Consider the following 22,747-nt stretch of genomic DNA (forward strand, 5'->3'; position numbering starts at 1 on the left):
GGGAGCCGGTGTTTACAGGGATGTCACTCAGGCGTCCTGTGTTCTGGGGTTGAGGTCGTGTGGCTCGGAATGAGTCCCGACCTGCTTCCAGCGTCCAGCCGGGAGAGTCTGGCTCCACCACGGGCTCGATTTGACAACATGGCGTTAAATGAAAGTTTGCGTTAGTTTGCGATATGATTTCTGAGCAGCCTCGGGAGTGTGTGTGAGAACCTCTTTGCCGTCTTGCTATCTGATTTGAGGAGGATGGAGACGGGAGTGAGATCCCTCCAGGTGGACCTCTCCGTCCACCCGCTCTCCCACCCTGGGGCTGCGGGGATCTGCCCCGAAATGCTGGAGGTGGCAGAGGAGGCCAACCGGGCCGGGGACTTTAACCTGGCTGTGGAGATCTACAGCTCCCAGCTCGCAGACCTCCAGCAGCCGGACAGGGGCTTGTGCCTGAGGAAGGCGGACTCTCTGGCCCGCGCCGGGCGGATATCCGAGGCGCTAGACTCGTACTGCACCGCGGCCAGCCTGGGCAAGCTGCGCCCGGAGGAGCTGCCCCTCCTGGTGGAAACCATCGCCCGGACTCTCCGTGAGAAGGAGCTGGGCATCAATGGGGCGTTTAAGGGGCACGGTAAGAGCAGCGGCGGGGAAGACGGGCTTGAGAGTGATGGGGAGTGTGGGGAGGATGAAGCCCTGGACTTGTTCTCCTGTCGCCTCTGCAAGTGTCTCCTCCATGAGCCCACCACCGTGGAGTGCGGACACACTTTCTGCAAACACTGCTTAGAGGACGACTGTGTGAAGAACTGTGCACACTGCAAGCAAAAGATGAACAAAAAAGACGGACTGCAAAACGAGAGGAGACTAAACGTCGTCCTCAGTGGCCTGCTGAATAAATGGTTTGCAACTGAGAGTAAAGCAAGGAAATTCTGGGTGGAAGGAGAGGTTTTGTGGAAGAAACAGAAGCTCTCGGATGCCTTGGAGAAGTACAATGCAGCGGTGGATCTAGGTAAGAGCGCACAGCCTTTCACGTGTTCAACTTTTTTTTTGTGTGTGTGTGTTAATGATGATCAAAATGGCATTGTTTCGTAAAGGTGACCTACTTTTCCCCCAGCCCGGCTTCCCAGTGTCACCCATAGGTGGCGCCACACTGCATGTCTAGACTGCACTGAGGTCAGGCGTTACATGACACACCGTACATCATTAAGTTACCTAAGCAACATGCATAACTAGTCTTGTGCTTTCAGTGCTGGGGAGGTTTGTGCACTGTGGGAAAGCTCACCAGACATAAAAGCTCTCTGTGTCATTCGATCCTCTTCTATCTGCATAATGTGTTTATTTGCACGTCATTTGCATGAATACATTCCTCAGTTGTGACATACAAAACTGGACCTAAGCGACAACCCCTCTGTTTATTGATGGTGTTTCATAAGCTGGCAGTCGGTGGTGTGTTGGATAACACTCAGGGAGCGGCAACAGTGATAAACAAACAAACTTAAAATAACTTCCTTTAACATTCGCAGTTAAATCTACAGGATCATGTCAGTGTGATTGTTCCTTGATGTGATTATATGTGACAAAGAAGGTGGATTAATTCTTGATCTTTACTCGCTACATCTTTGGGATTGTTGGCACGTTGAGCAGCTGTTTTCCTGAACCTGCTGAGCTGAACAGCAGAATGTTCTGTTCTTTTGGCACATTACATAAAGCATGCCAGTGTGTTTCATTAATCGCGGGCCACGGCAAGTCTCATGTTTCACAGTTTGAATTCTCACAGAAAGCCGAACCGACCTCTTTCTACCTCTGGCCTACATATTAGAGTCACATTAAATATCTATTTCCCCTGGCCCTTGAATAGCTTATGGGGTGAAACAAGGCACTGGCACCGATGGCTATCTCAGGTGTTATGCACATGTCGGTTTAAGAAATTGCTCCACTGGAGGGGAAAGCATCAATTAAAGCGGCATGTTCCAGCCACTATTTGTGGGTTTGAGTGCTCAGGTGGCGCCTTCTCAGTTATTTCTCTCCCCAGATCAATATTGATTCATGCCTTCTGTCTCGTGAAGGACTCTAGGTGTCGGGATGACAGAAGGCCTTCACAGCTTTATCGCTGCCAGACAATGTTTTCCCAACAAATGCAGCAGGAGGCCTTCTGGTATCTGTGATGCAGGACGAACATAATGGGCTCATGATGTCAGCACGAGTGTAGCTGTGATCCAACCTGTGCCTTTCAGGAAAATGTCCTTTTCCTCTTGGTGGTTGTGTGCTACACCTCCTGTGCAGCCCTTTTATCATCTGAAGCTTTTAGAGATATCAAGAACCTGTTCATAGTGGTGCAGTCCAGCAAACCATAGAGAGGCACGTACTATTAGCATTCAAAAACACGTCTGCACTGACCAAGAGCAACAGAGAACCAGATGTTTAGTTGATATTGGAAAAACTACTGATCTCTTTTGTAAAAAGCAACTTCCTTTACAGTACCATACCACCAAGTCAGAGGATTAACCTATTTACTTAGTCAAACATGTGAGGTAGTCAGATGTTGAAGCCAGAAAGAGAAGGATTTGTCTAAAAAAACATCGTACAGACTAAAATAATCTCCCTCAGTCATCACCCACTAGAAGTGCGTGGCGGAGTGCGTATCTGCAGAAACCCTGCTGTCTGCCTGTATTTTCAGATTTTGCTGTGTTCTGGACATTTTTTGGCATCGATCTCTGGGCATTGGGTGTGTAGCCCCCAGCCAACCAAACCAAATTGAAGCCAGACGTTCGAAAGGAAGTTAAAAAAATGGCTGACACAGCGCAGAAGAATCACTAATATAGTGAAGAGTGAATCTGGGGTTGGCTTTCAGTGTTTGAATGTTGTATTTACAAACCACAACCAACAAATCCGAACATTGTCTTATTAAAGGAAATGACTTTTGTAAAGTGCTGTTTATTTTCAGTACAAATGAATATAAATAACAGGAGAAAACAGACGTTGCTGGACTTAAATCTCGAAGCATCCGTCCTCCAGGAACAATGTTACAAATGTTTATTCCTGCAGTCTCACAGAAAAGCTGCTCAGAGTGCGATTCTAGCACAACAGTTTGGAGACATGTAAATATTGTCTGTTAGTCAAACTGTTTGTGCTCATGGAGTCTCAGCTGACTCGGCTCAGTCAGCCTGTTCACCTTCTGTTCAGTTTTTGGGGAGATGAGCGATCCAGCCTTGGGCTCAAATAACTTTGCAAAAGGGTTTCAGGATCTTTAAGAGTCAAGGGCGAAGGACTAAGCCTTTTTTTAAATTTTTTTTTATTAAAGCTCTAAAACATTTCAGCCTTTCTTCGCCTGTGCCGTTTTAAATAGCAAATAGCAGTTCTATTTCATCCATCGTTCATTCAGTTCACTGTCAGATGGGTTTAATCTTCCGAGATAACTGAGGAGGCCTTTGGTTTGGTATTTACCTGTTTGACTAAAGCCACGTAATCTGAGTCCCTGGTTGAATCATCAGACTTCTTTGTTTGAAAGAACATGATGCAGGCACCCAGGATTCAAAGAGATGCCAAAAGTGCAAACTGGGTACACGGTGTACTTATTGGCACAACAGTTGGTAAGGTGTATCATTTCCCTGTTTGGTAAACGGACCTGTTTGGTTATGTGGTTAGCAGCACATACGGGGAATTGTCCTCTGGCAATAACTACATAAGGTACATAGTATTCTCACATGTGAAATAGGTCTCATGTCACGTGTTACATCGTTGCCCTACTTCTGCCAGACCCAGAAAAAAATCCTGACCACTGTCCTGTTGGTGTGTATGTGTGTGTGTGTGTGTTTCCCTGTGGTGTACAGCGCCCTCTTCAGGCAGACTGCTGTGCCAGCGGGCTGAGCTGCACATGGAGATGGGAAACTTCAGTCAAGCAGTGCAGGACGCCAACAGCCTCTGTAGGATAAAGCCTCTCTGGACAAAGGTGGGATCCATGTTTGAGATGAATCTGCAGGGCTAAATTAGAAACACCTGAGTCTGAATAAAGAGAAAAGGCACCATGTAGCTACATTAGAGCTCAAAACTTCTAACTTTATAACCAAGAGGGTTTTTTAAACATATTTTCACCAGGATTTAATGTTCTTAAGCATCAGAAAGTTGTTCTACAAGGGGTCGCAGGAGGCACTCTGCCCCCACATCAAACCTGTTTCACTGGAAACACTTGACATCCCATGGATTTATGGTTGTGTTTGTTTTCAGGCTCACTGTCTGAAAGCCACGGCGCTCAGCAAAGCAGGCCGCAACGATGAGGCGTTACAGGAGTACTTGGTGTGTGTGGCACTAAAGCCCGACTGGACCAAAGTCAAACTGGAGGCCCAAAAGGTAAAAGAATCCCATTTGAATGATAAAATGCTGTAAACATCCCAATAATGAAGCAGGTTTTGTTGAAAATCCACCGTAACAAACATTCATCCTACTAAAACAAATGTGTTATTGTCAGCATTTATAAAGCCCCTCGCTTCGTTTCATCCTGCAGGTCCTGAGCGAGCTCTTCTCCTCTGTGTTTGAGAATGAGGACCTGCCAACGCCGCTGCACCCGCTGCAGGGGGGGCTGGCAACCCGGCTCATCAAACCTCCCGCCTTGCTTAGGTCCCTGAGGCCCCTCACACAGAGACCTGGCTCCTCCTCACAGGTTACTGCACACAAACAGCACATTCAAATGATTTACATCATATCAAATATGATATATGCTAGTCCTACACTCATGTTTATTCCATTTAACATTTTATTTGGAGTATTTTTCTGTGTATAAGCCAGTTATACAAGACGTTGGGAAATGTGCTGCTCTTATCTGAGCACATCTCACTCAGTATATTTTCTCTGCTGCTGTCAGGAATAAGCTTTGCTGCTTGTATAATAATGGCTCCTCTAAGTCCTTTACCCCCAGGGATCCGATAACACTTGCATGAGGGGAAGACATTTCAAAACACGAAGGGCATTTTCCACATTTGTTTAATTAGTAGGATTAGTGAGAACAGAGCCTCAGGTGATTACATCAGTTTACAGGTATCTGTTTTTGTTTTTTTTTTCTCCAGCTGTCATGGAAACATGCAAATTATTGTGTTAAAACTAAAACCAGTCGTTTTTCCCACCACATATTATATTTTGTATTGATATTTTGAATGGAGGTGCACTGGAGCAAAGGGAGGCAGCCAAAGTGATCATCCCCTCATAATCATCCAGCTCACTAATCTGTCCGTCTGTCTGTCCAGGACTCAGAGTTCAGTGTGACTAAAAGCGCTCCGGTGGACGACTCGTCCTCCAGACTGTCTGCTCCCGGTAAATCGGACCCTGCCGCAGGGGAGGGGGGCACCAAGAGTCTGGCCGGTGTCTTGGCTGCACTGCCGCCGCCCCCCGGTGGCATTAAGAGGAAACACGGCGGAGATGGACCCTCGGCAATCTTCAACCCCCCCTCCAAACTGCTCAGACCTGGTAGGAGAATCTGAGGTTCACTCCTCTGATGATGTGCATGAAAGTACCATAACACTGAGTGTGGATGAATGACTTTATAATGAACCCTGTGGTCTCTTTTATTATTACATCTGGTCTCTACTTGAAGTCTGGGAGCACCTGTAATGTTAATTAGGTCATTATCAATAGGTGAAGAAATGATTAAACTGACCAAAATGTGTTTTCATATATACAGTAATAATGACCAAGCGAATGCAGGGAAGCACAACAGTTATTTTAAGTTGCAATATAAAAGAAAACCAACAAGTAGTGATTGAACTGTAACTGTAATTTCTTCACTGTATTAAGTGTGTCATTAAGTTAATGGAGATGTCCTGAGCCAGAGAAGAGCCTGCTGTCTGTTTTAATCTGTTGAGAGTGGCTGGATAAGTCCGACATATTCCACAAACAGTCGATGCAAAGAACTTAAGTTTCATTAAAACTGCAGCGACAACAGAACTGAGCTTCACTCCAGAAAAACAAGCAGAAAGTTTAGCCATGTGATTCAGCATGTGTCTGAGTATGTCATGAGCCCTGGACTGAAAATGACCCCAATATCAAATTTGCACTGCAGGCCTAGACGGTTTCATACTTGTTGTTTTTTGAAGGGTTGCACAAGCTTGAAATAGAAATCTTCCCCCTCTCTCTCTCTGTCTGTCTCTCTCTCTGTCTGTCTCCCCCCCCCCCTCCGGGGATAACATAAATAACCCAAACACACGCGAATGATCCTGATGTTGTGATGTTTTGTACAGACGGTACGAGCAGCCTTCAGACAACCCTGGTGTGTGGAGGGAGGATGGTTCCTGCTGAGCTGTTGGACAGTGGAGACATGGAGTGTTCGCTGTGCATGAGGTGACAGTCCAGTGTCACACACACACACACACACACACACCGCATGAACGCACAGTATTCACAGGTTAAATTTCTTTATATTTGAATGCAACTGTGTTACGGAGACATGTATCTGCATGTGATGCATTAAGCCATGATTTCAGTGGCTAACAGCCAGTGGGTGCATCATGTTTGGGTTTGTCTGTTGGCTTCTTGTTGTTTGTCCTCCAGGTTGTTCTATGAGCCAGTAGCCACTCCCTGTGGACACACCTTCTGCCTCAAATGTCTGGAGCGCTGCCTGGACCACAACTCCAACTGCCCTCTGTGCAAAGAAAACCTGTCTGAGGTGCGCACACCCCCCCCCAAAGGATTAATCAAGCAAATATTGTTTAATTAAACGAACATTTATTTGTAGCCAGAGTTTGCAATAATTAGCGTCTTTACGGTGTTTTGTGTTGTTGCAGTATCTGGCCACTAGGGGCTACAACAAGACGCTGCTGATGGAGGAAGTGCTGCAGCGTTACCTAGGAGATGAGCTGGCAGAGAGGAAGAAAATCCATGAGGAGGAGATGAAGGAGCTGTCCAAGTCAGTTTCTCACACATGCAAATGCACACACACACACACACACACACACACACACAATGAAATGGTTTATTTTCTATTCTTAGAATACACCAGGATCAAAAGGATCACAGGATCAAAACGAGCTGTTTAGCCAGCAAACATTCAAACTGTTTCGTAACAGCCATGAAATCGATGAAGCAGAACAATGTTCGCTATATTACACTTTCATTTGGTGAATTCTGCCCACTCCAGTTCCAGATGATATTAAGTGGTTTTAAAATGCTTTAGATGGACACAAACTCTTCACTGTGTTTCTTGTAGCTTGAACCAGGAAGTGCCCATCTTTGTGTGCACCATGGCCTTCCCCACCATCCCCTGCCCGCTGCACGTGTTTGAGCCGCGCTACCGTCTCATGATTCGCCGCTCAATGGAGACGGGCACCAAGCAGTTTGGCATGTGCATAGCTGATGAGCTCAAAGGCTTTGCCGACTACGGCTGCATGCTGCAGGTGCGTGTTTGTCTCATTGGCTCAGCTTCCTTTCTGCTACAGATCTTATTCTGCTAATTCTGCCGTATGCAGTCAGAAAGATAAAAGATAAATCCTTTTTCAGGTGCGAGATGTGAAGTTCTTTCCTGATGGTCGATCAGTGGTCGACACCATTGGTGTGTCGCGGTTCAAGGTCCTCAGCCACGGCCAGAGAGACGGCTACAACACCGCCAAGATCGAGTACCTGGAGGACAAGAAGGTGGGCTGAGACGATGTGCTGCCTGTGTCTCTTTTTTTATCATGCTATATATATGGTGGATGTGTTCGACTCAACCCTGTGCCATCTTTCCTCTGGTCAAAGGAGTTTTAAAATAATAAATCAAATATCTCCGTCCAATCAGGTGGAGGGGGAGGGGCTGGTGGAGCTCCTGAAGCTGCACGACTCTGTGTACGAGCAGGCCAGCAGCTGGTTCACCTCCCTGAAAGACGACATGAAGAGCCAGATCCACAGCCACTTCGGACACCTTCCCAGCAAAGACCCCGACCCACAGGTCCGCTAACGCCCGCATAGTGTAGCTTCACTACTTTGACCGTTTCATCTCGAAGACCTGAAGGAGCACTGACCATTAAGAGATGCTCTAAAAAGATTCTGTTCTCTCCTGCAGGCCAGCCCCAGTGGACCGGCCTGGTGCTGGTGGCTGCTCGCCGTCCTCCCGCTGGAGAACCGAGCCCAGCTCACCATCCTGGCCATGACCTCCCTGAAGGACCGCCTGATCGCCATCCGCAGGGTCCTCATCTTCGTCACCCGCAAGAGGCCGCGGTGATGGCCCAGCCGCTCGGGGGACGGACCGGGACCGGGACCGCTCGGGCTTCTATGCAGTTACTAACTAGGTCACTCATTAACAGGTTCATCCAGTCATTTCTACGTGTTTACTCATCTGTTTACTTTGGTCACTGTCGCATCCGTTCATGAACTCTTTCCGGTGTCATGCAGCCTTTCTGAGCGCACACGTCAGTTCTGTTGAGAGCGTCGGGTGGGCCGGGCCGCTGGCACGAGCACATTCCTGGATTCTCGTCCGCCTGTCTGTCCGTCTGCCTGTCTGCTCATCCAGCCACCCCTCCCCCACCCACATCCTCTCACGGGAGGAATTAAGCTACAACACATCTCTGAACGAGTAACCTCTCACCTCCCGCCCTCTGTTGGGGCGGAGGTAAACGCTGTCAGGCCAAGCTGTTTGACTTCCTTAAAGGTCACTTCTAGGTAATTAGCCTGACTCCGTTACGAAGGAACAAAAAAAACCTGCTTTAATGAAAGCAGTTTGAGCAAAAAGGATCAGGTTGAAGAGGAATCAATTTTTCGTACACACACTAAGCAGTATTTAACATAAGACGTTTGCCTGCCTCGTTGCCGGGCGGCCCCTCCACTGTGACAGTCCCTCCACAGGTACAGTGGAACAAAAAAACTCACCTGCTGAAATATGAAGCAAAAACACTCGGCGTGACGGCCACACACATAAGTGAATGTACAGGTCTGGCTGCAATATGTGGATGTTTTACTTATTTCTCCTACAGTTACAGAATCCGTTCAGCGAGTTGCACATGAGGTCAGATTCCTGTATGTGAACACGCGTCAGCTGCTTCTCTAAATCTTCCTGACTGAGCCAAAACTCATGTGCAAAAACCCGGAGCTTTCTATCAGCTGCCTCACTCGGTGGCGGGCGCGTACCTCAGACTCTGATAGGAAGCGATGGGTGCCATGGGAGTCGTTGCATTGAGATAGGATTGTGATTGTGCCCGCTGTAACACTAAAAACCAGACGCTACCATTGGCGAGAACAAACGCTGCTCCACTCGTTTTGAGAGCAGTGAAATTTGAACACAGGTTGGGCTATCACAAGTTCTGCTAGCATTAAGGAAAATGCAGATGCAAGTGCATCCTCCCAGATACTGTTGATCTGGAACTTTACATTGTAGCATACCTCTGGGACTTCAACTACAGACTTAGTTTTAGGGGTTGATTGTGTATTTTTGTTTCTCTCTTTGCTATGCCCTTAAGTGTATGTGTATGGTGAAATCTTAAGTTGGGTGATTTATATGTATATCAATGTAACTCGGAGGCCTTTTTAATGTTTTATTTAAGGAACAGTTCACTCCCCTCTCTCTTTCTCTTTCTCTTATCTCTCTCAGTACATTTCCATGCACACTATAATGCAATTACAAATCATTCCTCATACACCATTTGCAAAGCTGGTTCTTCCTCGTCTTTATGGGCGCAGTGCTGCGTGTCTGGGCGCTTCAGCACCTGTTGATCTGTCAAAAACCGAAGAAGAAAATGGGTTAAACGTTGCACCGTAATTACCCACATTCACCCGGTGCAGGTTCCTGCTGACGGTCTCAAGCTGCTCCACTGATCAGTGTTGATACGCAGGCCAAGAAATGCAGCAGTGTGCCAGCAAACAGCAAGCAGCAGGCAGGAAGGTGACTCGCTGATGTTCACATCAGCATTGCAAATGTTTTTATGAGGACTCAGTTTGTTTTGGTGAGAAACACTGAATGTAAACCTGTTAAACTAAACAGAGGATGAATAAATGCTGAGGGAAGCGTTGGTGGTTCCAATTGAACAATATCTGCAAGTCGTGAAATGAAACGAAGCGCTCCGAGGCGGAGGAGGGAAGAGCGGCCTCACTTTGTGCTCGACTTTAAGCTCGTCAAGTCACACTGGCAGGGCGGCCGTGGCTGTAGGTGCATTCTCAGCGTGCATGTGAATCCACTGGTTCTCTGTATAATTCTGTCCTTCCAAATGTTTGACGCCACTGCAGTCACTTGCTCTCTGACCGGGGGCAGGGTTCACCACGTGCTGCGTTTCCCTGCTGTATTTGTAAAGGGAGATCTTTTACCTATTTTTTATTGCAAATAAAGAAAAACACATTCAGCCCTGTCTCTGTTTTGTTATTCTAGCTCATCCTGCGGAGACAGACTGCACAGTTTTTGTAGATCTTTTGTAGAAAGATGGGTAGATGAACGTTCCCGTACAGCAACAACCTCCTCAGCACACATCTGTTACACTCCCTCATGTATGTGACTGGATGCTTGCGAAGTATCGAGCAGGTAAGTGGTCAAACAAGACTGTGGCTTGCTCAAGGGCATTTAGATCTACAAGCCTCAGAAATAACCACTGCATGCTTGTGCAATAGATCAGATCTGTAAAGGGAAAGCAGTGACACCTTCTTCAGTACACCACTCTGAAATGATCACATGTTGTGTCTTTAACAGAGAAATAAAATTTACAATGAACACAAATTTTCCTGCATTAGGATCAAATATCTTTTCCTGGGAAGTTGCCCAACAAACTGGTTTGTACCTCGTTAAAGAAGTCACTGGATGGACTTTACGTACGTCCTAAACATGAATAACTTGTGTAAATATGTTGGAGGTGCAGGTTCAGGTCAGACACAGCAAAGTGACCGGTGATTCCTCAGAGGGAAACATCAGAGTTCACTCCTCTCCTAACCTGCTTTGACACTAAATCATCTCCGGTCTAAGCGAAGGGAGCAGACCTGAGTCTGACCTGAGCTCTCCAGGCCCGATGTGGACCGTTAGGATCCACCACTGAGTGTGAGTGAGGAGGAGGAGGATGAGGAGGAAGAGCGGCGGGCAGAGGACTGATGAGGTGTCTCCTCAGCTCGTGTAGACGAGGCAGCAGTCTGTATCACCGCTGTCGTCTAGACACAAAGCACCTTCCTGCTTCCTCTCCTCTGAAGGTGTTTTATATAGTCTGCTCTGTGAGGCTGTTGCTGGGCAAAGTGAATTTGGGGATGTTGCTGTAGTTGAAGCCGCTTGGCTGCAGGACACAGTGGCTGCAATGGGCCACTGGGGGGCGCTGTTAGGCAGAGAAACAGCAGGTGGGATGAGGAGCTGAGGGCACTGAGTTCATGAAGGGTTCACACTCAGAGGAGAAGACAAACACTGGTGCCAATGAGATGCTGAAAGTGATCACTTGTATTGACAGAACGTCACAATGAACACAATGTTACTCAACATCCGACGCGTCCTAACACCAGTTTGATCTTATCTGAAGGAAGTGATGTCGACATCTCTCACCAGGTCACATCTACAGCTTCGTAAACACACAGTGGAATAATAATAAGTATGATCAGTAACAGAAGGGGAAACCCTGCTGTAGCAAACCTTTCTTATCATTTAGAGCTTTTATTTAAGAGCATTAACAGTAAACCAACCAGGAAGTGGCCTTAACAGCTGGCTGAGTCCTCTGACTGTGAGTAAAAAGGTGAATCATCACTTCACGTACAGAGGAGCCCGTTACCAGAGGTCAGGAGATGGAAGTGAGGGCATGTTCCCCTGATGCTGTCCCACCAAGCCCTTTCTTAGCACATGGTTACCTTTTCCTTTTTCCTTTCCCTTCATCACACCCTCCAGGTAAAGTTTCCCATCAGACTCCAGCTAAACTGCTTCTAAGACGGTTGTATTCAGACCGTCAGGCGGTGGTGTGTTATTGAGCATCGATCAGGGTGTTGGATCAGACATATTGTAAAACAGCCCTGCACAGTCTGCACTTTGAACCTGAGCTAGACATTTTACCATGAAACCTGAGCTGTAACTGTCCGGCTCTTCATCAGCAGCTCCAGCTTCGTCCTTCACTTGTATTTTGGCGTTTGACAAGCTACAATGAAACAAGTGCTAATATCACTGGTAAAACATCTGACCTCTAACAGCTCTATCCACGTCTACATGAGAAACACCAGCATATAATGAGACCGACACATTCATGCTCTTCAGAGGAAGAACCCCTTTTTTATTTTGGGCAGTGAACCTTTCTCTGGCGTCACCCTCAGGACTAAATAATAACTATACATGTTAGACGACTCATAACCAAGACATTTGCTTACCACATTCAAGGTCCAGGGGGGATAAACCTTTAGATACAAGTGCTCTAAACCCACAAAGCTCCATCAGATGCCTTCGTTTTCACACCGGTGCTCACACGATTTCTTTTTGTTGGTTTGAAAAATGATGAAGCACATGAACATTTTCTACTGTTAACATTCTTATTCTTCAGCCTCTGTTTTTGATTTGTTGTACTTTCACTGTATGTTTCAGTGTCGCTGCAGGGTAACAGGTTACGTTGTTAATCTGTCCAAACACTGTCGGTCCTTCCTTCAGTCTGGTAACATTTCTGTGACGGGAGGAAAGAAGTCAACCAGATTTTGGACAATATTTGTGATGCATTTGTGCATTTGGCCTCTTTAACACACCAGGAGCCAGAATAAGATGTTAGGAGCCTCTGACTGGGATTAGAATTTGAATCAGGGCCGTTAGTGGTGAGATGAGAAAGTTAAACTACAGCAGTGTTTCTCTGTGAGGCCGCTGCCCTCAGTGCTGTACCTCATCCTCCACACAGTAACACACCCCCAGTCCTGACAGGCTGCACCGGCGCTGATGAAGACAGCTACGTGGCTTGCTCAAGGGCACCGGGGCATCAGGCGTTTCGAAACAGAACTGGTTGATCTTAATCCTGGTGTTAATATGAAGCGCTCCTCCAGCCTCTCCAGACACCTTCACAACACTCACAGCTTCCTCACAGCAGACTGTAAAAGAGGAAGCAGTTGCATATCAAATACAAACAGACAGACAGTGTTTGCTCAGTGTTTGACTTGTCCACACACACACACACACACACACACACACACACACACACACAGCCTTGTGCAGACAGGACGGAGTCATAAAAAAGGGGAAGTGTAGGATTGATGTGATTCTTTTTCCAGAGTTAATAATACTGCATGAGAGGAGGAAAGACTGTGAGGGACCTGTGTTCACACACGTCATTCATGTGATGAACGTTTGTTATTGGGACTATTTCAGCTCGAGGTCGAGACAAAACGTGTGTGTTGTTGTTGTTGTTGTTGTTGTTGTTGTTGTTGTTGTTGTTGTTGTTGTCTCTCCGTCAAACAGCCTGAAGTGAGAAACCAGAAGGTTCTGACCTCCTGAGCACGTCCTCTGTCTCAAGGTCACCACAAAGATAGACACACAGAGAGACAGACAGACAGACAGACACACAGACACAGACAGACAGACACACAGACAGACACAGACAGACAGACAGACAGACAGACAGACAGACACACACACAGACAGACACAGACACAGACACAGACACAGACACAGACAGACAGACAGACAGACAGACAGACAGACAGACAGACAGACAGACAGACAGACACGAGCACCTCGAGGACGACTTTCATCTGGTCCTTGTGTGACCTGATTGACAGCTGTGGCTGCAGAGTCATGGTGTTTATGTGTTTATGTGTGTGTGTTATACAAGGATCACAGATTAGTCACACACACACACACTCACACACACACACACATGCACGCACGCACGCACGCACGCACACACACACACTCACACACGCACACACAGGATCATGTTCCCTTCACATTACGTTGACTTGACATTTATTGACTTGACAGTGATTTCCTGGAAACTTACCCCCTTATCCTAATCTTACCCTAATCTCTAAAGATAACCTTAGTTTAACCTTAAACTAAACCCTAAACTAAACCTAGCCTTACCTTAACCTTAAACTAAACCCTAAACTAAACCTAGCCTTACCTTAACCTTAAACTAAACCCTAAACTAAACCTAGCCTTACCTTAACCTTAAACTAAACCTAACCTTACCTAAAACCAAGTCTTCACCCCTAATTCAAAGGCAAGTCCCCACAGCATGAGTAATACATGTTCTCTCTCTCTCTCTCTCACACACACACACACACACACACACACACACACACACACACACACACACACCAGTCAGACAGACTCTCATAGCCAGTAGTGAGTAATAACACACACCTAATCACAGCTATAAAACACACACACACACACACACACACGGTGTACTGCGTGTTTGTGTTTGACCAGCTGTAAGGTGTGGATGGTGGAGCTGGGTGTGTGTGTAACAGACACTAAACAGTGTTGTCGCTCATTTCAGGATCAGCCAGGTCGCTGACGTAGTCACAGATGAGTCCTTCCATAGAAACAGATTTCAGACAGCATCCTTCACACCACTGTTTCTATTCTGCCAATTATGAATCATATGATACTGACATGTGTTAACCTGTTAGCAGACAGTGGCTTTTATTTATCATTTCTTTATTTATTCTGATGAAGTCCAATCATCACTTCCCTTCAAGCTCTGTTTTTGCTCTCCACCAACACCAGCTTGTTGCCGACGCTGTCAGCTGTCAGTGACAGCGGCTGTGGACCAGAAACAACGAGCTCAGAGACGCTGTAGTCCTCCATCGTGCTTTTTAGGCCTTTTACATCACATGTAGTCATTTCTCATTATAAAACGTATTGATTATATCCATTTGAAAGAAAAACTGTCCTCAACAACATGTGTCCCACTAATTGAAAAGCTCTTTACAGAAAACCAGAAGTGTCACATATGTTAAAAAATGACATGAAACACATCAAGCTTCAAAGTGTTCAAAGCCACTGGCAGCGTGCTTTAGAATAAACTCAGTCATTTAGACGTCCATGCAGCCTGGAATCCTTGAAATATCCCTGCTATAGATAACACATGAAAGCAGGGCACACCCACTGGGTGACACTTTGATGTCTGTGGGTCGTCCCCCTCCATCACCTTCAAAGGAAAAGAGCACAGGCCAAGTTTAGGGCACTGCAGCGTCCCCGACATGGGACAGTGGAGCAGCTCCTGCCTGGAAGACGTCCCACATTATGTTGTTGCTATGACGAGCTGTGTTTACTTGTCAAGAGGATAAAAGAAGAAGCTCTAGAGCTGAATAATAATAATAATAACGTCCAAACACCAAGTCTGCTACTGTCCTCGGTCCCACTTTAAGGGCTCTGAGGTCCCGTGGTGTCTGGTCCTCGTGTGCCAGCAGATGCTCATTTTTTGGACTTGGTGGATGCCAAATGAAAGCGAGTGAGGCGGCGGAATGAGCTAACATCTGGATATCCAACATCATTAGCAGGCAATAGTAAAAGTGTGTTAGACGGGCCTGTACATTCCTGTGGAAAAGAAACCAGAGAACAAACTGAGGAGTCAAACTCCTCAGTCTGTTCTCTGTTTTCTTGGGATGTATGAAGATATTTCTAGATGGATATTTGCTTCTAATTTTGATGTGTTAGATTTTTAATTAACATCTTTTAGCACCTTTAGCCACATCAGCAGCTCCGTGGACGGCGACGTCTGTCCGCCATGATGGTCCAGATTGAAATTTCTCATCAACTACTGGATGGATTGGCCTGAAACTAATCTAAGACCCCCTCCAGATGAATTAGAGTAAGGTTTTATCTAGCGGCACCATCAGGGCTAAACTTTACTTTGGCTTTACGAGCAGATCCCCTGCAAAATAAATGACGTTTTGTGCTTTGTGCTAATTAGCAAGTGTTGCTAACAAAAAGAGCACATGTGGAAACGCACATTTCAAACGTGCTGAATATCAGTACATCCAAAAACTACATTCTTTTCATGTGCGATAAAAATGAAATGTGTTTATATTCACTTTTCTTTGTGTCACATTTATTAGGAATCTAAATTTCCGACCTTGGATGTCGCTGACAGTCCTCATTAAAAATCTAAACAATGCATTCAGCTAATTCAGATTCAGCTGCTAAGGTTCGAGCCTTGTTGGCCTTCAAACAGTATCTGCAGTCACCTCAAACACCAGTCATCTAGTGAAGTGTCGGTCGCGAACGATCCGGTTCTTAGAGCCGGCTCTTTGAAGTGAACGACGGGAGCCGATATGTTTTTTTCGTCTTTTTTCTGTTAAAGCCGCACGTGATTGGTCAAAATGTGTGGTGGTGTCTGTGTGTCCACACTGAGCGGGAGTGATGGAGAGACAAGAGAGCATTGCTACATAGTCAGACTGCAGGCAGGACAGGTGAGAAACATGAGCGACAGAAAATGTAGTAAAATTTGGACACGTTTTAATATAATTGATAGTTGGAGGGCAGAGTTCAGACTTTGTAAAATTAAAATTTCATATTAGACAGGCTCCACAAACAACCTGCACAGGCATGTGTGTATCAATTCAGTTAGAGGAGGAAAGACAAGCAAGGGAAGCTGCTGTTAATGAAGGTGCCAGTGTGTCTACAGCATCATCCAGGACAACACCACAGACACCAAGACCTACAGCCCAGAGCTCCATGACCCCAGTAAAACTAAATAATTTAAAATTAATAAAGCAATATAAACAATAAATATTCTATATAATGTGTTTTTTACATTAGTAATTCAATTTACACATAATTTGATAATACATTTATTGAAGCAACAAAAAAATCTGAGGAGCCACTTGGGAGCCAAAAGAGCCGGCTCTCTGAAAAGAGCTGAAATTCCCATCACTACAGTCATCAGGGGCTGACTGGATATTTGATATTGATTGGGCAGAATTAACAATCAACACTCGACCTGAGTATTGAGATCGCAGCCTCGCACTATTATCAGCGTGTGGTTCTCAGTCAAAGAGCTAAATCAGAATGGGGCAGGGCAGCCGACAGGTACGAGCAGGGTATAATTCAGCGTCTCTGGACATCACAGGACCTCCAACAGAAGGGCGGAGCTGTGACAGCACCTCTGAAATATTCATCACTGTTTCCGATTCACGTGCTCTAATTGCCTCGTATCTGTGTGATGGAGAGACAGAGGAGGACACACAAACACAGGCGGAGGGAGGAGGAGACAATCTACTGGGAACACTAGTATTAACTTCAGTAACAGAGAATACCACATACACATTTACATATTCATGTTTTTAAAATGTTTTATTGCAGTTCCAGCTGCGGCTGTCACATTCAGAGTGTTTCTTCCCCGGAGCACTTCTAGACTTGATGCGATGGGTTGACAGCAGTTAAAAGTTTTAATGAACAGACTTTTTTCTGCACAGCACTTCCACAACACCAGGGCCTTTCTTCATCATGCACCATCACTAATCAGTAAAAGCACAGGTGCATGCTGGGATTGTGTGTGTGCCGGCTCACATTAATGAGAACTGTGGTCCCTGTTATGTCTGATCCTGGTTTTAATCACATTCAGGCTGTGAAACATAAACCTCCAGGTTAGTGATCATCTGCGCTACAGTTATTTCTCTATTAAGGTGCTTTTGTGTGAGACTTACTCACTTATGCTGCCCTGAAAGTGTTTTATAATCTAAAATATCTATTTCAACCTTACAGTGCACATTCGGCCTGCATTCATACGGCAGTTTGGATGTTTTACAGCTCTGCATTAGGACAGTGACCTAAACAATAATACAGTGTCCTGCTGAGATTTCTTTAACATCCACACACACAGAGGATGTCAGTGAGTCTACATGTGTGGGCTCTGATTGTGGCGATGCCCTTAAATCCGGGGGAGGCACAAATCTGGAAAGGGCAAAAATCATGAATAGAACAAAAAGCCAGAATGTGAAAAACACTAAAAAAAACAATATATTATTATAAACTGCAGAGGTCTGGTTTTCTCTCAGATGACTTGAATGACAACATGCTGAAAGGTTATTAAGGGTTTCTTTTGTCCAACAAATAAACGTCCCACTCCAGCAGGGTGATGCTGTGCTCACATGGGTTCAACATGTTGCTTTGGTGATATTAATTACAAAAAATGAAGCAGAATAAACACTACTATAATATGATTTAGCTTTATTCAGTATATTATGTATTATTGCAGGCAGTGGCCTTCAGTGGCGTCCTACCTGAATCAAACCACCTCTTAACACCATCATTATGACGTCACGGCTATAGAAACCATCAGTATCATACAGAACGGCAGTAGAACAGGACGCTGCATCGCAGACAGGTGTCTCATGTTAGGAGAATGAATGTCATCACTAAAGCAAGAAACCCAATGAAAAGAACTCAACAAGTCACCAAACACTAACCACCGACTCAGCTCCAAACACAGAGTGGCGGACTAACCCTTTTCCCGGCTGGGACAGGCTCGCTAGCTTCGGGGGGGGGGGGGGGGGGCCGGCATTTCCTCAAAATGTCCAGCTTTTCTTGGAAAGTAAATGGATTTCTAAGTAGATCTGTGACCAAATGAACATCTTTTCCTCCGTCAGCCATTGTGGGTTAAAAAAAAACTGCTATTAATACTTAGGATGATGATAAAGGTTTAGCTCGTGCAGGTCGCTACAGGTAAGAATCGCTAGCTTTGGCTAAGCTCTCTGACCAGCCAATCAGAGGACGTGAAAATAATGACGTCATCGTACACCTGCTAGAAGGCCCTGGGGTCACCAACTAGAAACAGTTTCATTGTGATGTATTTTAAGCTACGGGCGCCTGTACTTTTGATCCTGAAGGCCTCAGGGCAGATTTCTTTGACCCTGGCAACACATGATGGCTGAAATATGATTGGATAAAAGCTCTAATATAGACATACACTGCTGGACACAGAGGCACTATGAGATGAAGAGCACAGACTATTAGGAATAATCTAAAATGATTAATGGGAAAATATTAAAACGTAAATCAGTGATTCTGAGTTGAGGCCAGCAGAGAAGGTTTCTGGCCCTGACGGCCCAGAGAGAGCTGAGAGAGAAATACGTAACATCACGCTACATCTTGTCCCAGAGGACGACAAAAAGTATTTTAAGAAATGCCGTCTATGGTTACATATAATCTAATCTAATCTAATCTAATCTAATTCTACCATCCTGCTCTCGTCCACTTGAACGATGTCCGGTTTGCCGGATGCTTCCGGTCCATGTGAACGCAGCATTAAGTGTCTATAAGAGCTGGAAACCAGCCCCCCCCCCCCCCCCAGCTGTTCCCAGTGGCCGCTCGCAGTACTGCAACCAAAAAACCATTTTCTCCATTGACCTCCACTTAAAGAAAGACTTGTGTAAAACTCTCTATGCTACTCTCTCTCTCTCTCTCTGTCTCTGTCTCTGCAATGCTATGAAGGCTAAAACCCACCGGGGGGGGGGGGGGGGGGGCTGCGTCATGTTCCAGCTGTTCGGCCCAGTCCAGTTACAGCAGGGGGGTCAAACTCAATCAAAGAAAGGGCCAAAATTTAAAACAGGGTCTAAGTCACGGGCCAAACGGGCTCAACATTTAGTGAAGACTCTAAAAGTGACTCTTTTATTATAGTATATAATATAATATAATAATAATATTAATTATATATACATATATATATTTTTTTCTTTTCTTTTTCTTCTTCTTTTCCTCAATAAAATAAATAGAATTTTAGATTATTTTTTTCTTTTCTGTACTATCCTCATGTTTTGTCTCTTAGTGTCGTCTTATATTTATATTCTTTAATTACGGCCACATCAGCTCCACAAACAAGACACACAGGTTCACCTCCGATATCGACAAACAGGTAAAACTCTGCCCCCCACCTGCTTTGAAAGTCTCTGTTTTCAAAGTCCACTTTTCGTTTAGCCATTTATTTTGTACCTACTCCCAGTAGAGCTCAGTAGGTTCTAGTGGAAACGCGCCATAAGTGTCGCTATAACAACGCTGACGATGCATTGATCCGCTGATCGGTGTGTCATTATTGCATTGTGGGATTTGTAGTATTAGAGGTGGGAGTCCTGTTTACCGACGGGCCGTTCTTAATAGTCACATCAAATTATCTTGCGGGCCGGATATAATTGTATCTATATATAATTGTATCCTTGAGTTTGACACATGTGAGTTACAGCTTTAAAACCCACCAGAAACTCACCACGTCTGTTTTTCAAGGCGAAGAAACGACGAGGAGGAGAGTTTGGCCAGTTTTCAAATTAAAATGCCCCGTGTTCATGTTCCACCACCACTCATGGATGACCTGAGGTTTGAAACACTTCAACAACAAAGAAGGAAATACATGCACAAGAAACACATTTAAACCAGACAGTTATTCAACCAAATCAACCAAATCTGAGCAGGTAAATCTGAATCTGCTGCCGGGGGGTTTAAAGCCCCACAGAGGAGGTTTCACTGGACTGACTAGGCTCCATCTTTGCCTAATAAGACACCTCCAGGTGGGTGGGGGGGTTATTTATTAGCGGCTCCCTCTTCTGGTGTGAGGGGGAAAACTGAGCTCTGTTCAGGGCCCCAAAAAGTCTGGGGCTGCCCCTGTTAGAGAGAGAGGGAGGGAGGGAGGGGGCGGATAGAGAGAGAGGAGAGAGAGACATGTGGACAGACTGAGGGAGGGAGAGAGGGCGGAGAATACAGGCAGAGAGACATCCACACAGACAGGAGAGAGAGAGGGAGGGAGAAGGGGAGAGAGAGAGAGAGGGAGAGAGAGAGGGAGAGAGAGCAGGCAGGGCTCCGGCAGTAGGTCGGTATGTAGCAGCAGAGGAGCTCCTGTCTGGATTATAAAGAGGGAAAAACGCGCCTCGGACAGAAAATATCTCCTCCTGGATTAAACAGAGAAGCAGCCGAGGATGAGACGCGCTCCGTCGGCCTGAAGGAGACTAAAAACACGCCGTTAATCCGCTGATTTATCACCGATTTGTGCGAAAATGGCGAACGACTCACCGGCCAAGAGTCTGGTGGATATAGACCTGGCATCCCTCAGGGTGAGTGTGCGGCTCTCTGCCTTTTATTCCCCCGCTGCCCGGAGCTCAGAGCCCGGGCTGCCTGTGACACAGCCCCGCGGTGCCTCCTCTTTGTCTAATATCCGCTGGCAGCAAACCGGGCGCAGCCGGTGAACACATCCAACGAACCTGATCGTAAATACCGGAGCGAATCGATTAATCGATCTTTTTTTTAATATATATATTTTTTTAATATTTGTTTGTTTGTCCTGTTTTTTTTGTTTTTTTTAAATACAGGATCCAGCTGGGATTTTCGAGTTGGTGGAAGTGGTCGGAAATGGCACCTATGGACAAGTCTACAAGGTTGGTGTGAGCCTCATCTGTGTGTGTGTGTGTGTGTGTTAAAGCCCCAACCGAGAGAACAAACGGGCGGAAACTGGAGCACAAACATGCATTTATGTATTTTCCCCTCTCACGGTCTCAGGAACACGTTTATTATAACATGCCCCCCCCCCCCTGCTGCTGCTTCACTTGGGACCGGTGCGGTCTGGACTGGATTATCTCTCTGATGGCCTCACACTGCCTCACATCCATTCATTTTTAATCTGTATTTTTTATGTTAGCGATGCAAACATCTTCCCAGTGCACCTATTTTGGTCCCAAAGAGCTCCCTCCTCCCCTCCTTCCTCCCTCCCTCCTCCCTCCTTCCTCCTTCCTCCTCTCATCCACACCCCAGTAAAATATTCCTTGCCTTCTGCACGCTTTGCATTGCACTGATCTCAGCCCCATCCGTGCTTGACAGCCTTTACCACGCTGACCGACTTGTGCGCCATTGGGTGGGCGGTGTTTCATTGCGCATTTGTGCACACCATTGCCCAGCAGGCCTTTTGCTGGAGTGGCTCTGTGCTGCATTGTTGGGGAAAGGCCTGCTCATCCTATCCCATCCCCTCACACACACACACATATATATATATATATATATACATGCATAGTGGGGGAGAAAGCGTGTGATGGAGATGGAGACCTGCTCATTTCCACCTCCCTTTCCCCATCAGAGCCGAGCAGCGACATCATCCTGCTGTTGCCTGGTAGAAAAGAGAGCAGAGGGAAGAGGAGGACTGGGTCAGAGCTGCTGGGTCTACCCAGGCCTCCGCTGAGCTGCTTAATTTGAAACTAATTGCATGCAGCTCTCTCGTGAGGAAATGTGCATTTTGTTGTTGAATATGGCTGATTGAAACCACGCAGTTTCTGGAGGAAGTGGTCTGTTTGGGATTATGTCATGCTCATGTCTCGAGGAAATATTCCCATGGATGAGACCTCTGAGCGTTCCCACCGTCAGACATCGGCCCTACTTGCAGACATTTGCGTATCACAAACTGCAAGTCAAAGCTGTGATTGACTCTCATTTGCTTGTGGCTGGAAAATATAATATAACTTCCTTCCGTGTTGCACTGCAGCAATGCTCTCAGACACTTTGAACACCTTCCAAGTGAAACTGGCCTGAAGGTTTGTGGTGTGAATCATGATCCGCCATCGAATATCGATGTTTTCTACCACTGAGCACCAGGTGGTCAAGTAAGCATTGCGTTTTATGTTCGATACCTTGAATTATGGACCAAGCTTTCTCTAAAATGAGATCACCGGCCTACAGATTACCTGCCACTTGGATGCTAAGTTTTTGTAGCAGAGCCAGAGGTGGTTCTGTCACTTCACCTGGTGACAAGGCTCCATCCTCTAACTACGTACGATACTTTACCTTAAATCATGCGTTTTTAGCAATGACATGTTGTGCTCTTAAGGCCCAGATTGTCCAATATGGAGGCGGACAGCGGGTGTGGACATGGTTGTGTGCAGTTATGCATCTAGTGCAGTCATAATTTAGGGCTGT

At 46.0% G+C, this 22,747-nt stretch overlaps 2 protein-coding genes across 2 annotated transcripts in view; both read left to right on the forward strand.

Moving 5' to 3' along the window:
• The first annotated feature begins 243 nt into the window (after window positions 1–243).
• On the forward strand, window positions 244–10,268 carry lonrf2 (LON peptidase N-terminal domain and ring finger 2). The gene is made up of 12 exons (XM_070838425.1): window positions 244–988; window positions 3,810–3,928; window positions 4,204–4,326; window positions 4,481–4,636; window positions 5,217–5,436; window positions 6,207–6,306; window positions 6,517–6,631; window positions 6,750–6,871; window positions 7,172–7,358; window positions 7,462–7,596; window positions 7,739–7,888; window positions 8,003–10,268. The coding sequence occupies exons 1-12, from the start codon at window positions 244–246 to the stop codon at window positions 8,159–8,161; spliced, it is 2,331 nt and encodes a 776-aa protein (XP_070694526.1). The 3' UTR covers window positions 8,162–10,268.
• Window positions 10,269–20,762: 10,494 nt separating this feature from the next.
• LOC139208517 (mitogen-activated protein kinase kinase kinase kinase 4-like) overlaps window positions 20,763–22,747 on the forward strand; it is a 79,721-nt gene continuing 77,736 nt past the window's right edge. The window contains exons 1-2 of the mRNA XM_070838222.1: window positions 20,763–20,901; window positions 21,157–21,222. Of these exons, the coding sequence (XP_070694323.1) occupies window positions 20,845–20,901; window positions 21,157–21,222 (123 nt within the window). The 5' untranslated portion in view covers window positions 20,763–20,844. The remainder of the gene's footprint in view (window positions 20,902–21,156; window positions 21,223–22,747) is intronic.

Source organism: Pempheris klunzingeri, chromosome 10, assembly GCF_042242105.1.
Source record: "Pempheris klunzingeri isolate RE-2024b chromosome 10, fPemKlu1.hap1, whole genome shotgun sequence".
NCBI classification, from domain to species: Eukaryota; Metazoa; Chordata; class Actinopteri; order Acropomatiformes; family Pempheridae; genus Pempheris; species Pempheris klunzingeri.

Excerpts from the sequence above, each read along its gene's own strand:
- lonrf2 (XM_070838425.1), top strand. The coding sequence starts at position 244 with ATGGAGACGGGAGTGAGATCCCTCCAGGTGGACCTCTCCGTCCACCCG. Across the intron at positions 4,327-4,480 it reads TCAAACTGGAGGCCCAAAAG|GTCCTGAGCGAGCTCTTCTC; the intron begins GTAAAAGAATCC and ends TTCATCCTGCAG. Across the intron at positions 7,597-7,738 it reads AGTACCTGGAGGACAAGAAG|GTGGAGGGGGAGGGGCTGGT; the intron begins GTGGGCTGAGAC and ends CCGTCCAATCAG.